General features: G+C 49.1%; 1 protein-coding gene across 1 annotated transcript in view; it reads left to right on the plus strand.

The window, feature by feature from the left end:
• Positions 1–1,030: 1,030 nt before the first annotated feature.
• LOC310805737 (transducin-like enhancer protein 1) overlaps positions 1,031–15,000 on the plus strand; it is a gene marked incomplete at its 3' end in the record, with an annotated part of 21,607 nt that continues 7,637 nt past the window's right edge. Inside the window, exons 1-2 of the mRNA XM_083671537.1 lie at positions 1,031–1,471; positions 10,051–10,211. Coding sequence (XP_083527663.1) covers positions 1,448–1,471; positions 10,051–10,211 — 185 coding nt within the window. The 5' untranslated portion in view covers positions 1,031–1,447. The remainder of the gene's footprint in view (positions 1,472–10,050; positions 10,212–15,000) is intronic.

Here is a 15,000-nt window from a genome sequence, read left to right on the forward strand (position 1 = left end):
ATACGAATGTTCATCATTTCATGACCCAGAAACGAATAATCTTCGACAAAATCAATAGGTTTTTATATTCAGCATGACTAGATTTATGAATAATGTGTAATTTGAAATATTCCTGCACATATAGGCGATTTGTGAGAGGGGGGGGGACTATTTGGATATGTTGTAGCTACCAAAACTCCTTTGCATTCTCAATCACTTTATCTATCCCTAAAGGGTTAACTCGTCCTCTGAGCAGTTTCAGTGTACTTGATTGACATTTGGAGCTTCATGGTAGCGACATCCTCCAATCAACAGACGGTCAGTATACCCCACGTGGGTATTCTGTATACTCATTGGTTCCCTCTCCCAGTGTTGATTGTGGCTGGGTCGAGCCCCACGTGGAGATTTCATTCAATCATTGAACAATTCCATTGCACCCCCACTTTCTATTGAAAAATGTACATGTACTGTAGATATAATTTGAATTTCCTAAATGTATTACTCTCTAAAGACTAGAATACAAAAGGGCTTCTCGTGATATAGCTAAAGGAATACACCACCAAATAGATTTGAGTACAAGCGTGAGGGGTAAAAGTGTTGGGAAAATCAACAGTGGTGTTTATTTCACAAATATCACCAGGCTATTTGTACAAGAGCAATGTGCAAATTGCTTGTGTCATTGCTTTGAAATGCTGTAACACCAGGAAATATGTGTAGCCTAATATCCGTCCGTCATCTATATCAGAATATGTATGTGTTCATATGGAGGTGCAACTAAATAAAGATGTCTAAAGACTCCCTAAATAAGGAGGCACGAAGAAACCGTACAGCTCCAGTGTTGTAGACCAACAACATGAATAGCAAGCAAGCAACTCCCTCCGTTTAGCAACTGTGCCAGTTTTCCCCCTCAAGAAAACAACTCATGGCTATGTCCCATTGAAGATCAGGCGAGGATCAGAAAAGAAGGAGGGAGTGAGAGGAGAGAGAGAGAGAGAGAGAGAAGAGGGAGTGTTGTGTGAAAAGAGTAGGGCAACGAACGAAACAAAAGAGGCTGCGGCTGCATTGAACGTCGTGGTGTCCGTCTCGGGAAGCCACATAGTATAACAACCTAGCCACATTTTCCCTTATTTCTAGACGGTGAGAATATACCGGGGAGGGAACCATTTGCGCGAAGAACCAGCGAAATTCTGATTATTCGAAGTGTGAAGTATCGAGGACTCGAAACATCTTTGGACTGGGTGCATCTTTACTACGTTGAGTGGTCTGTGGGTTGGAGAATTACCAGAACAAAGGGAGTCTTGAGCAAGGAATGATCGAGCCGAGACTAGCCTTGCCATTACCGCCTCTGAAACCAGGCCAAATGCGTCTCTGAAACCAACAACAGACCGTCTTCTCCATTTCTGTCCGATTCTATTTCGCTTATAAGAGAGGAAGAAGATACAAAAAAAGAAACAAATCGGCGCCCAGAATGTTTCCTCAAAACCGACCCCCGGTAAGTACGCTACAGTGTAACGTTCGGTAATTGTTCTCAGTATCCTAACTCAGGCTATTTTACTGAGCCACGGAAATGTAGACATTCGTAGATAACCTCCCTTTGTCTGTTGAGTTTATTTGGGAAATGAAACAAAACTTGGGCTAACATACATGAAGAGAAAGGGCCACAACTTGCTACATTAACAGTTGTTACAATGTGTCTCTTTGTGATGTATCCACGCGCTATTTGTATCCGGGAATTCCTTTGTGGCGAAAAGTAGGAGATACTGCAACATTGTACACAGTATTTTCAATTACCTTCAGCAGTTTAGTGAGGGGCGGTTGTGGGCAAAGCTCTATCTGACACAGGCCAGATATGGGTCTGTTATTATCCACACTAAGCAGGGGGGGATATAGACAGACAGAATATCTGGCAAAGCTTTCTAAACAAGATAACTTTAGTGACCCTCTTTGTGTGCAAATTCCGGTCGTCTACTGTCCTTGGTATTAACTTACAAGTATCAGATCAGAACAGACTCTCCTGCATTGTCCAAATTGTATTATGTATTGGCCTAGATGATGAAGTGGTCTGCGTTTGTTTGTCCTTTCCACACAGGGTGAGTCAGCTCTAAACACTTGGATTCTTGGCTCACTTCCTCAATGATCAGCCCCAGTGAAGTGTCATTCAATGTTTTCATTACTTTGTTTTAATATTCCAATCATCTCGTTGATGATGTACATGCATTTGATTGCTAGATTTGAACAAAAACATCTGGCGGTCTGAAAGTGGGGCCTTCTAGACTCCCACTATTGGAGGCTCCAATCAATCAGAATATACTTTATAAAGAGGGGTTTATACAGTATTTGGTTTGGTTTGCAATAGGTTGCTCCTATACCTGTGTAATACCTCTGTAATTACACTCGTAACAACATTGCATCAGCATGCTGTTACACAGTAATACATAATATAATAATATATGCCATTTGGCTGACGCTTTTATCCAAAGCGACTTACATTGCAGTGAGTGCATACATCTTTCAGTATGTATGGTCCCAGCGGGAATCAAGCCCACAATCTAAGTGTTGTTAGCACCATGCTCTACCAACGGAGCCACAGAGGACCACACAGTAACATCAGTTAGTGATTTATTTTAATTCCACAGGAATGGAGTCGAACGGACTGTTCCTTGTTCCATTTGGGTAGCATGTTGCGTAGCCACTCGGCATGTGGAGTTGTGTAATTACCTAATGGCCATTTAACAACATGGTATTACAATTGTGTTATTACACTGATTACAAGGTCAGTATACAAGTAGAGGGGCAACTTAATGTAATGTGTTACTGTATTCTGCTTTACTTCAATGTAGAGCTTTTGAACAGCCCCAAAGGCATCAACCTAGGTCCCCTTGCTAGCCTGTATGGAGTATGAATTACGACCCTGAGACAGCCTAACCTCCGTCCCTCCCCCATACAACCCCTACACCCCACCCAGAGAGTGCTTTGACATTCATGTCTCAGGGATGGAGAAGAGATTAGGCCATTGCAAAGTGTGACGCCATGGTCCACGACCAAGGGAAATGTGTGGATGCAGAGGGGGCACCGTTCCTTTCAACTGTATTTATCCCCTAAGAGGCGATTATGAGGCCAGGTCACCCTAAGAGGCCAGGTCACAAGTCAGACCAAATAGAATTCTTATTCTACGAATAGAACATCCTCCACAAGCACCAACAAAATCACCTCAGGCATCACCGTCTCCAGACATCGCCCCTACGCGTAAGAACAGCACAAGTACCTGCACATTGGTGTGATGTGGTATGGTTTTAAAGTCCTTTTTGTAGGCTTGTTACAGTTATACAGTGCAGTAATAAGTTGTCCCTTGCACATACGTAGCCATAACCACAGATCTCTCTCACACTGGGAGGGCCACTCTGAGGTCCTCTTAAGCCCCCCATCCAGCCAGCTGTGTGTGCAGCTGACTACAGGGGAGAATTCGGGGCTGTGGTTAGAAGCCTTTAACCCAATCCCTCTCATCCACCAACCCGGCGCTCTGTCCTTATGAGAGCTGACGACCACATCTCTAATGTTTGGTTATGCGTCCCGGAGAGACGCTCCGGGTCGGGAGCGAAAGCACGGGTTCTGTTTCATTTCAGCCGCAGCGGACCTTAAACACCGTGGAAGCCTGTCCCCTGAAAGTCGTTGGTTTTGATTAAGTCTTGTTTGCGACATTGAGTGAATATACACCTCCCGGCCCCGGAGTCTTTAGTCAACTCTACAGTCTGAAATGGCAAAATGGTTTCTCAGAAGCAGGGAAGAGTTGGTATACAATTTATAGGAAATGCACAACATATGAAGCGCACCGCAGTGTCGTATTTTTGTTATGTCGAGTAATTTTTTTGTCAAAGCGGTTTTTCATAAATTATCACAGGTTCTAGGGGAAGCCTTGGCTTGAAGTTGAGTCAGGTTTAACTTGTGGTGCATAAGTATGACAGATGATTCTCTGTCCTACATTTGGTAACTGTTGTAATGGTGACGAAGGACTGCTTTGTATAACCAAGAACAAACACAGACCGTAGGATTTAAAAGGAGACCAGCTCCACCGTGCCGTTCTTGGAAAGAAGCATAATGCGGCCTGGTGGGAGTAGGTGTAGCAGCACTGCTGTCCTAAGAGCTTAAGGTCCCGGTCCATCTCGGCCGGTTCACCCAAGGTAACAACACAGCTTCAGCCTGGGACGCAGCACGTCAGGAGCCATCAGGTTGAAGATCTACAATCACACCTTGATTGCTTAGAAACATGTCACTCACACAAGGGAGATGAAGTCCTGCTGCCTTCCAAGGGTATAAAATACCCTACACTTACCATCTCCTCCTGAACAATACCCTTAGGGGGGGGAGGGGAGGGAGGTGGCAGCAGTGAGCCTCCCTAGTGTTGGTAATCAGTGGGTACATGCACCCCCACCCCCCTCCCCCCGCCCTCTCTGAGGTTGATCATGCCAGCTCCTCCTGGAGCTCCTTTGGCCCAGTCAGCAGATCCTTCTGGCTATCCCATCAGGCCCCCATTGATCCAGGTGTCCCGTCAGGCTGACTCTGGAAGATTCTGTTTTAACTGCGGGCAGCACGGCCTAGGAAGGGCCTGAGATGGCTGGGGAGGGCCGGGGCATGGCTGGGGGAAGAGATCCAGAGGGGGCTAGGGAGGGGCAGGGCAGGGCTGGGGGAAGAGATCCAGAGGGGGCTAGGGAGGGGCAGGGCTGGGGGAAGAGATCCAGAGGGGGCTGGGGAGGGGCAGGGCTGGGGCAAGAGATCCAGAGGGGGCTGGGGAGGGGCAGGGCATAGCTGGGGTAAGAGATCCAGAGGGGGCTGGGGAGGGGCTGGGCTGGGGCAAGAGATCCAGAGGGGGCTGGGGAGGGGCAGGGCTGGGGCAAGAGATCCAGAGGGGGCTGGGGAGGGGCAGGGCTGGGGCAAGAGATCCAGAGGGGGCTGAGGAGGGCCAGGGCATAGCTGGGGTAAGAGATCCAGAGGGGGCTAGGGAGGGGCAGGGCATAGCTGGGGGAAGAGATCCAGAGGGGGCTAGGGAGGGGCAGGGCAGGGCTGGGGGAAGAGATCCAGAGGGGGCTAGGGAGGGGCAGGGCAGGGCTGGGGGAAGAGATCCAGAGGGGGCTAGGGAGGGGCAGGGCATAGCTGGGGTAAGAGATCCAGAGGGGGCTAGGGAGGGGCAGGGCATAGCTGGGGTAAGAGATCCAGAGGGGGCTGGGGAGGGGAAGAGCAGGGCTGGGGGAAGAGATCCACACATGGTTGGGGAGGAACTGGGCAGGGCTGGGCTCGTTGTTCCAGAGAGGTAGGGCTGGGAAGGCCAGAGGAGGGAGGTCTGACGCCCCCGCAGACCCAGCATGGAGCACTTCCTGTGTCCCAGCATGCTTCAGGTATTTATTTTCAGTGTTGTTCTTAAGGAGAGAGCCTGGCTATCGATCAGGAGCCCGCCTGCCTGGCACAGCCAATGATTATCCAGCGAGAGAGAGAGAGAGAAACAGAGAGAAACAGAGAGAGAGAGAGAGAGAGAGAGAGAACACGAAAGAGAGAAGTGAAAACTGGGAAGGATCTGGGCCAGGTTTACACAAGTTTCTGGAGGTGTTTGCGCTTAAAGTCCCAGCCACAGAGAGAACACACAGACACTGGGCTACCTAGTAAAGGAAGGCACCTACAGCAATTAACGCGGCTGACAACCAAACCGCTCTGCTCCGCTAATGTATTCTGACAGCAGGGAAATTTGAATAACGAGCTTTCAGGAGTAGGGAGGGAGGGGAGGGAGGGAGGGAGGGAGGGAGGGGAAAAAAATGAGAAAAAGAAGAGAGATGTGTGGCACTAATGAAACAGGTGCCTAGCCCTCCCCTGAGCGAGGGAAATCAGTGAGAGATTACTGGGGCATTGCTCCCAGCACAGAGAGCCGCTGGAGGTGGGGAAGCAGCGGAACAAGTTGGACAGCAGTGAGGTGCTTTTTGAAAATGCAAATAACCGCTCGGTTGTTGTCGTCAATCGTGTTTGAATGATTTGATATAAGAGGCTTGAGCTTCAAACACTTTGTATTGCCAAGTGTTTCATGATCTTGTGTTTGGACTCTGGGGGGCGCTCTGACATGCGTTGACTGGAGGGGGTGTGGCGCGTTGGTTAGGGGGTGGGGGGAGGGGTTGGACTGCGATGCTCTTCAGCTGGTGGTCTGGGTTAGACCCACAATGCCCTTCTTCCCACAGCCGTTGTGTCCCCAGTGGCAGGCACACAAGAGCATGGTGGGTGTTTACCCTAACGATTGACTCTGTGGGTAAGCACAGTATAATTAGCAGGCTGGCTAATGGTCCGGGCTGGTTGTCAGTGACTCTGCTAGGCGAGTGGGAGGTTTATACAGAACAGCGCTGGTCCCCTACAGGCTCATCACACAAGGACTCATCGTCACGTATGATTTTTACAGAAATAACACAGTAACCCCCCCCCCCCGATTCACCACACAGATGATTTTTTCAGAGGAAGCCATTTTTATGTGGTTGTTAGAAGTTCGCGTGATATTTGTGAAAATCGCCGCGATTTAGTCACGATTTTCCAGATGGTAATGATTCGTTTGTAGATGAAAAGGGAGGTTGGAAGTGCAGAGAATTCCTCAGGGGAGTTCACCTTCGGTCTGTGTGCGTGTGGGCGTGCTGACTGTGCTGTGTGTGTTTGTGGGAGAATGGAGGGATGTGAGGTCATCGTGGTTTGGTGGTATTTGGTGTAATTAGAAGGAACTAAAAATGAAAACAACATTGATTGCATGCAGGGAATGCCACACTCGCAGTTCTTGTAGTGTGTGTGTGTGTGTGTGTGTGTGTGAGAGAGAGAGAGAGAGAAAGCGAGTGTGTGTGTGTGTGTGTGTGTGTGTGTGAGCGAGCGAGCGAGCTAGCTAGCATGTAGCCCTTTTAATAGCAGCCAGATCTGAACCGAGGCAGGCAGCTGGAGTTTGCAGAAGACTGCTCTGTGCCTGCCAGCGCTGGTCACCCCTGGCTTGTGATCACGTGAAAACCCTATTGGGCTTCATCCCCTATTTAAAGGCCCATTGAAGGGACTTTAGGCTGATTAAAGTCATTACTGTCCCGGGATGCCCCTCCTCTCCTCTCCTCTCCACTCATTCTGCCACCCAGGCCCATTATAGACGGGCCAGATTTAATCAGTGCAATTGACTTAGTCCTTCCCGGGCTGAACCAGGGATGGATTATTGTGGAGGAGACGGGATGTGACATCTTATGGGAGGATTGTGCAATAGTTGGCCTTGACCCCATGGTGCTCTTTAGCCTTTCACCACCAGGAAACTCCCTGGCAGGACACGGCCTTGCTTGGGCCTCCGCTCAATCTCCCTCAAATCCCTTCCTACACATTTAATTGATTGACTGATTGATTGATTTATTGATCTTCAGTCATGTGGCCTAGGCCAAGGGACAATATTTGCCTTCTTGATGCAATATAAGATGAGACGTATTGAAAATATTGATACTAGGGTTGCACCTGATGGGCCAGCAATCGGTGTCGGCCCACAACGGTAAATATGCGTTTTAAAATGGCCGATTGTTCAGACTGATCGGTTTTTATCGCAACTAATCTGGCATGTTCATTTGATGAGGAATCTTTTCTTAAATTGTAGTAGTAAGAATAATAATAAAGTTTAATGGTAATTGTAATGTGTGTGTGTGCACGTGTATATATGTGTGCGCTCGTATATGTGTGTGCGTGTATGTGTGCGTGTGTGTGTGCGCGTGTATATGTGTGTGTGCTCGTATATGTGTGTGCGTGTATGTGTGCGCGTGTATATGTGTGTGTGCGCGTGTATATGTGTGTGTGCTCGTATATGTGTGTGTGCGCATGCATGCGTCAGTGCAGGAACGGCTGACCTAGCAGAAGCCAGGGGAACAGACGACCGAGCAGCGGTTTCCTCCGTCTTAATAAATCTCTTCTTTCCACTGCTGCTGAAAGCAAATCCACTCCCCTGTGTCGGGTCAGCCTCCTGCCTCCAGACCCACACTTCCATTTGTGAGGAAGTAGGCTCTCTCTTTGCACCTGTTCTCTGGAGCACACAGCTAGGTGAAAAGCAAAAAAAAAAAAAAGAGAGAGAAAGGAAAGACAGAAGAAGGCGGAGAGATAAAGAGGGAGAGAAAGAAGAAGGGCGCTACCCCCCCCCCCTCCTCCTCCTCCTCCTCCTTCTTCCTCCCACAAAATGGCCTTGGTGCTCTTGTTCCTGAGGCGCCTTTCTCCCTGTGAAGAGTAATGTGTGTGTGCGTGTGTGCGTGTGTGTGTGGGTCTGTGTGCGTGTGTGTGAGCCCCTGCCTGTGAAGAGTAATGTGTGTGCGTGTGTGTCTGTGTGTGTGCGTGCGTGCCTGTGTGTGTATGTGTGCGTGCGTGCGGCCCTGCATGTGAAGAGTAGTGTGTGTGTGTGTGTGTGTGTGCGTGCGGCCCTGCCTGTGCTCTGAGAGGGAGTCTGGCCAGCAGATTGAGTTGGAGAGCTGGAGAGAGGAGCTCGTTAGAGGCTGGAACAATGAGCAGCAGCCTCTCTCTGCTCCCCTCTCCTGAACCCCAGTTGCTGGGCTCTGTCCTCCCTCCCTCTCTCTCTCTCCCTTCCCTTCCCTTCATCTCCCCCCCCCCCCCCCCCCCCCCGCCGGGTCCAGCTCAGCCTCTCCTTTCCTCTCCTCTGTTTTTTAAAAGACTAGATGAGCTATTACTGTATATCTTCTCTCCGTCTCCCCACGAGGTCTCTCCTCTCCTGCTGTTTCTGACACCATGTGACCCCTCCCCCCACCCCTTTCTCCTCTCCTCACTGTCTCTGTCACTCTCACACTCTCACACATACCTCTGCATATATGTACACTTCCACATACATGTGTGTATGTGCAGTAGACACAGGCACACTCCCACCCACTCAGGATTTCATGCCGTTAACACACACATGCTTTTAGCTGCTCTTGCGCATTCACATTGCGGTCACACGCTCAGCCTGAACGCCTGAACGTCATCTGTCCCCTCTCCCCCAGTCCCCTCTGCAGTTAACCCACTCCACTCCAGGGAAAAGACATGAAGCCTTGTACTTAAACGGGAGAAATGTGACTTTATAAACCAATAACATGCCTCTACATAGGGCCCACCTACCGCTACGCACACACACACACACACACACACACACACACACACGCATGCTTCAACTCTGGTTCCCCTGCCTCTCCCTCTCCCTCTCATCTCATTATTGAGCTCAGTGGTGTGAACGGGCTGTTCTCTGTGGGCTTTAGCACCGGGGTTGTGGGGGCCTCCATTGACACATACCCAGAGAGACAGACAGACAGACAACCCCCCAGCCCAGTGCTGTGGCCCTTTGTCTGGCTGTCCGGCAGCATTACCCCCGAGGCCCTGCCTCCTAATTGCTCAGAGTCCTGCCGAGAGGGCCAGGCTCGGGGGAGGGGGGGGAGGACGGGGGGAGAGAACTACCACGATGGGGTCCCCATTCTCCCTCTCCTTTTCTTCCAGCCAGACTTAACATTAAACAAGTGCCTTAATTTGGTTAAGAACCTCTTGTTCCACTCTTTCTCCTCTCTCCCTCCTGGTGTCCCTCACACATCTGGCCCTGCTGGTACTGACAATGTATCAGCATTGGTCCTTTACAATGGTTACACACATCACGCACACACACACACACCGCACACACACACACACACGCATGCACACACACACCGCACACACATGCATGCACGCGCGCACACACGCGCACACACACACCGCGCACACATGCATGCATGCACGCACGCACACACACACATACACACACAGGGCTTGTCTTTCAGTTCTACCCGTTAGAACCACGGCGACCATGGTTCTTAAACCCACTCCCACTGCTCCCTACACACACACATCTCTCATGGTACACACACAAAGCTAGCTAGCTAGTGAGTGATGACATACACCTGTGGATAGATTTGTATGTGAAATACACAGTTATCGACACCTGAACGGTCGGGAATCAGGACCTGACCGTTCTCCCATGTTCACCCACGGCACTGATGCACGTTCTCAAATCCGCTGTCTCTCCCCCCGTCTCCACAGGCACCTCTCCAGCCACCCCCCGGGTCCTCGGCCTCCGCGGCGGCTGCGGCGGCGGCGGCTGCCGCAGCGTCGGGAACGCCCCAGTCCCTGAAGCTCACCTACCCAGAGACCCTGGACCGCATCAAGGAGGAGTTCCAGTTCCTGCAGACCCAGTACCACAGGTACAGAACCGCATGTGTTCCCCTTGAGGGAATGGGGAGGTGTGTCTGTCTGTTTGTCTGTCTGTCTGTCTGTCTTTGCGCGTGTGTGTGTGTGTGTGTGTGTGTGTGTGCGCGCGTGTGTGTCTATGCGTGTGTGTGTCTATGCGTGTGTGTGTGTGTGTGTCTATGCGTGTGTGTGTCTATGCGTGTGTGTGTGTGTGTGTGTGTGTGTCTATGCGTGTGTGTGTCTATGCGTGTGTGTGTGTGTGTGTCTATGCGTGTGTGTGTCTATGCGTGTGTGTGTCTATGCGTGTGTGTGTCTATGCGTGTGTGTGTCTATGCGTGTGAATAGCCCACAGGTCTTGAGCGAATGGGGAGCTGCTTAGCTTGAGTTCCTAGTGGAGGAGGGCTGGTCGTGCGTTGGACCTGAACAGCCCCCTGAGATCTACCTCACCCTGCGCTGAGGGGGAGGGAGGGTATAGGGGGGAGGAAGGGTATAGGGGGGAGGAAGCAGAGGACAACGATAGATGGAGACTTGGAAAGGCTTTCTTCCATCTTCTCGTGTGAGATCAAATGGGACACGCATCTTCTGGATGTTGTTCACCGTAGAGGAGTCGTTATACATGTTTACGTGTTTCCCAGGCTTTGTGAGTTTTTTTTTCTTTTTTTTTCTGGCTTGCGAGAAAGCTTTTTCCTGGCGTGTTTTTTTCCCTGGGCGTCAGGGGTTGGGGTGATGTTTTGTTATTGGGGGGAAAGGACTGTTAGAGGATATAGGGAGATTCCACCTCCGTGTGTGTGTGTGTGTGCACGTTTCCGCTAGTGTCTGTGTGTGTTTTGTGTGTGTGTGTGTGTGTTGTTCAGGAATGTAGCCAGAGCAGGCCTGACTGGCTCTGACTGTGGGACTGTAGTTGCCTGTGTCATCCCAGCCTGCACTGCCTCTCTCTGTTCTCTTGGCACTCCTTCACAGGGTCCCCCGCTTTGATACCACCATCCAGAATCATCGGCTCTTCCATCCACTCCCCCAACTCCTATTGTATGGCTGCTCTCCCAACCCGCCCCCGCCCCCCACCCCCACCCCCAAGCCCCAGCCCAGTCCTCTCCCACCCAGCCATCTCCCAGGCGAAGGCTCAAAGACTCCCAGTACAAACAAGAGGCCTGGCTGATTCCAGGCATACCTCTGGATCGCCCCACCAGACCGGCAGCGTCACCACTGGCACCGACCAGCAGGCCCAATTAGACCACGCTCCAACAGTCTCTCTGCCAGAACACTGGCCCATATCCCCTATCTCACCCCTGTCTCAGTTCACTCTGCTCCCATTTGTGTGTGTGTGTGTGTGTGTGTGTGTGTGCGCGTGTGCGTGCGCGCGTGTGTGTCCTCCCTGTCCCCTCGGGTAGGTTAGCTACGTGATGATCTATTGTAGTGAACGGTGAATTCACGAGACTCAACAGGAATTCCATGGACTCACAAGGGGACAAGCTTCTTCTTGTAAAATGCCTCCCCAAAAGCATTCTAGAGCCCCGTTGATTGAGACACAGCGTGATCACTTATTGGCAGGCCAGTACCTGCTCCAATTAGTGTCATGAAACATCTGAATCATTGATATATAGCCTGCCTAACAAATACAACCAGGAATGTTATTTAGCGCCAAGCTTGACTGAATCAACATTGAATCATTAACTGTTCAGTTGGGTCAATCCCCATGTATGGTTTGCCTTTTACACGGGGGAAGATGAAGGACCCCCCTGAGCCTGGGATTCCCAGAATGAATGAAGAAGGACTGGAAGTGTTATGCAAAGGGCGTTTAGGACAGATACCAGTCAGTGGGATTATGAGTAACCTGCTTTAGACCAGAACCAGCAGACAGGACACCTGCAGGGCTCCTCCATACCTGATCTCATCATCACATACTCCCTCGCCTAATCCAGGGACGCATCACACTCCAGGTAGAACATGGCCAACACACACACACACACGCTACCAAAAAAATACACACACACAGACAGGCACACACACACACACACACACACACACACACACACACACACAGAGGAGCTACCCAAATGCACTTGCATAGATCTGTGCTAGAAATAGCAGGGCTTAGGTTTGTATTTTGGCTCTATTGATGGAGGCTGGAGCCTGATTGCTGTTGCTTAGATGGATTAGGAAGCAGGAAAGAGATGGCGGTAAAAGGATTAGGTGTGGTGAGCTCTCTCTGTGTGTGCGTGTGTGTGTCGGTCTGTGTATGTGTCGGTGTGTGTGTGCGTGTGTGTGTCGGTCTGTGTGTGTGTCGGTCTGTGTGTGTGTGTGCGTGCGTGCATGCCTGCATGTCTCTGTACATGCCTCTGCGCATGTGTCTGTGCCATTATTTGTGTGGCTCTAATTGTATTTGTTTGTGTGTGCTTTATTTTGGGTGTGGATTATGACTGTATATAGAGCAAGAAAGCGTTGATTAATCATAGCTAGGTGGGTGGGTCACCTATTGTATTGTTGTCCCGGTGACTGTGCCTATATGGAGTGAGCGTGTTTGTGCCTGTCAAGTTAGTGAAGTGTGTGTGTGTGTGTGTGTGTGTGTGTGTGTGTGTGTGTGTATGTGTGTGTGCGCTGCAGCTGCTATTTAAACAACCTCTAATCAGTAGACTGGAGGAAGACAAGAGGAGCTGCTGACACAGAGCTCTCATTACTGTAATTCTCTCTCGTCTGTCAGACATGCACACACACACACACACACACACACACACACAGGTTGGGGTTGTTGTGAGGTATGTTGTAAAGGAGAGACTCAGTGCGTGTGCGTGTGTGTGTGTGTGTGTGTGTGTGTGTGTGCGTGGAGAGGCTCTCCACTCAACACTAGAATCCACTGCCTCTCAGAGAACACTCGAGTTCCCTCTCCTCTGCTCTGTTAGTGCCACACACTCTGATACCAGGGCTGGGAGCAAAACAAAGTGTGTGTGTGTGTGTGTGTGTTACAGTGTTTGATTTTACATTACTTACGAAGGGTGGATGCCCCCGCCCCCCCCCCCCCCCCCTCCAAGGCTCCTACCTATTTTGTTGAAGACTGTTGGTTTCCATTGAGCGTTTAGTTGTTTGCGGCCCCAGGTTCTGCTTTAGGGCCCGTTGGGTTTATGTTGGTCTGAGGGTTTGCAGTTTAGGGTCTTAGGCTTTTTTGTGTGTGCGTGTGGATGGAACATTGGGTTTATCTTATGTTGGATTGAGGCTTTGCAGATGAGTAACCTGATCCCCAGGCTATTGCGTATATAAGCCTGGAATAACAACGACTCAAACCTGGCCTTAGTGGGAGTGAATTCAGCAAAGTATTTGTTATTATTTGAGTTCAGGGAAGTTGGATGATTGATGAGGTAAAACCAATGGCCAGGCGTCATCCGTTTTCAACAGTCTTCCTATTGGCTTAATGAAGGCCAAGTTTGACACGTTGGTTCCACATTTGGGCGGAAGTGTAAGAAGTGTAGGTAGACCTATATGCCATTTACATCTACATGCCATTTAGCTGACGCTTTTATCCAAAGCGACTTACATTGTAAGATTACATCTTCAGTATATATGGTCCCAGCAGGAATCGAACCCCTAACCTAAGCGTTGTTAGTGCCATGCTTTACCAACTGAGCCACAGAGGACCATACCAAATATATATAAAAATATATGCAGTACCAGTCAAAAGTTTGGACACACCTTCTCATTCAATGGTTTTTCTTCTTTTTTTAAAATTATTTTCTACATTGTAGATTAATACTGAAGACATCAAAACTATGAAGGAACACACATGGAATTATGTAGCAAACAAAAAAGTGTTAAACAAACCAGAATATGTTTTATATTTTAGATTCTTCAAAGTAGCCACCTTTTGCTTTGATGACAGCTTTGCACACTCTTGGCAAGTTTGTGTCCAAACTTTTGACTGGTACTGTATATAGACCTACCAAATACATGTAGTGTTTATTAAATAAGGGATTAAAACTGTTCATTCTGTTACCAAATTGGTAACAGAATGACCAAATCAAATCGCTAACAGAATTACTGAAATTGAATTGGCTACATTCACTTATTGTACAGGTTGTACAGAACCTAACCTTGTTAGGAACCTAATCCGTTGCAAAAGTAGCTACAAAGGTCAAACATCATGTCATACTAATCAAATACCTTGCTTGGGCGGGGCTCCCAAAAAAAAAGAAAAAAAAAAAGTTTATTTTCTTTTCTTCCATTTTCTTTTCTTCCATTTTCTCCAATGTTGCATGCTAGCATAGACAACAACTCTCAGCAAACTAGTCCTACCCGGTCGAAAAAGACGACGCACATGACAACAAGCAACCATCTCCGGGCATGTGAGGGGAGGATTCTTGGAATGTAACATCCAATGAATTCTCAAGCACATTTTTCCACTGCTAACTCCAGTTCAATCCAAGACAGATTGGCTAATCTAATCTTCTGGGTTCCGTGTAGAACGCTTTTGGTTCTACATGGAATTTCCAAGGGTTCCAGAAGGGTTCTTCCACAGGGACAGCCGACAAAAACAGTGGGAAATCTAACAGTAGTAGTGACGAACCACCTCAAACCACCGCATCAACATCCTCATCTCATGCTCCAATAAATGGAGACTTCATTGTTGCTCAGTACAGTAGGGGAAGCAAAGTCAGCAAATCACACACGTAGCGCAAGAAACGTCCACATACTGATGAGATTTGTGACACACGGTACCAGTCAAAAGTTTGGACACACCTTCTCATTCAATGGTTTTTCTTTATTTGTATTATTTTCTACATTGTAGATTAATATTGAAGACATCAAAACTATGAA

Source organism: Argentina silus, assembly GCF_951799395.1.
Source record: "Argentina silus genome assembly, chromosome: 6".
NCBI lineage: Eukaryota > Metazoa > Chordata > Actinopteri > Argentiniformes > Argentinidae > Argentina > Argentina silus.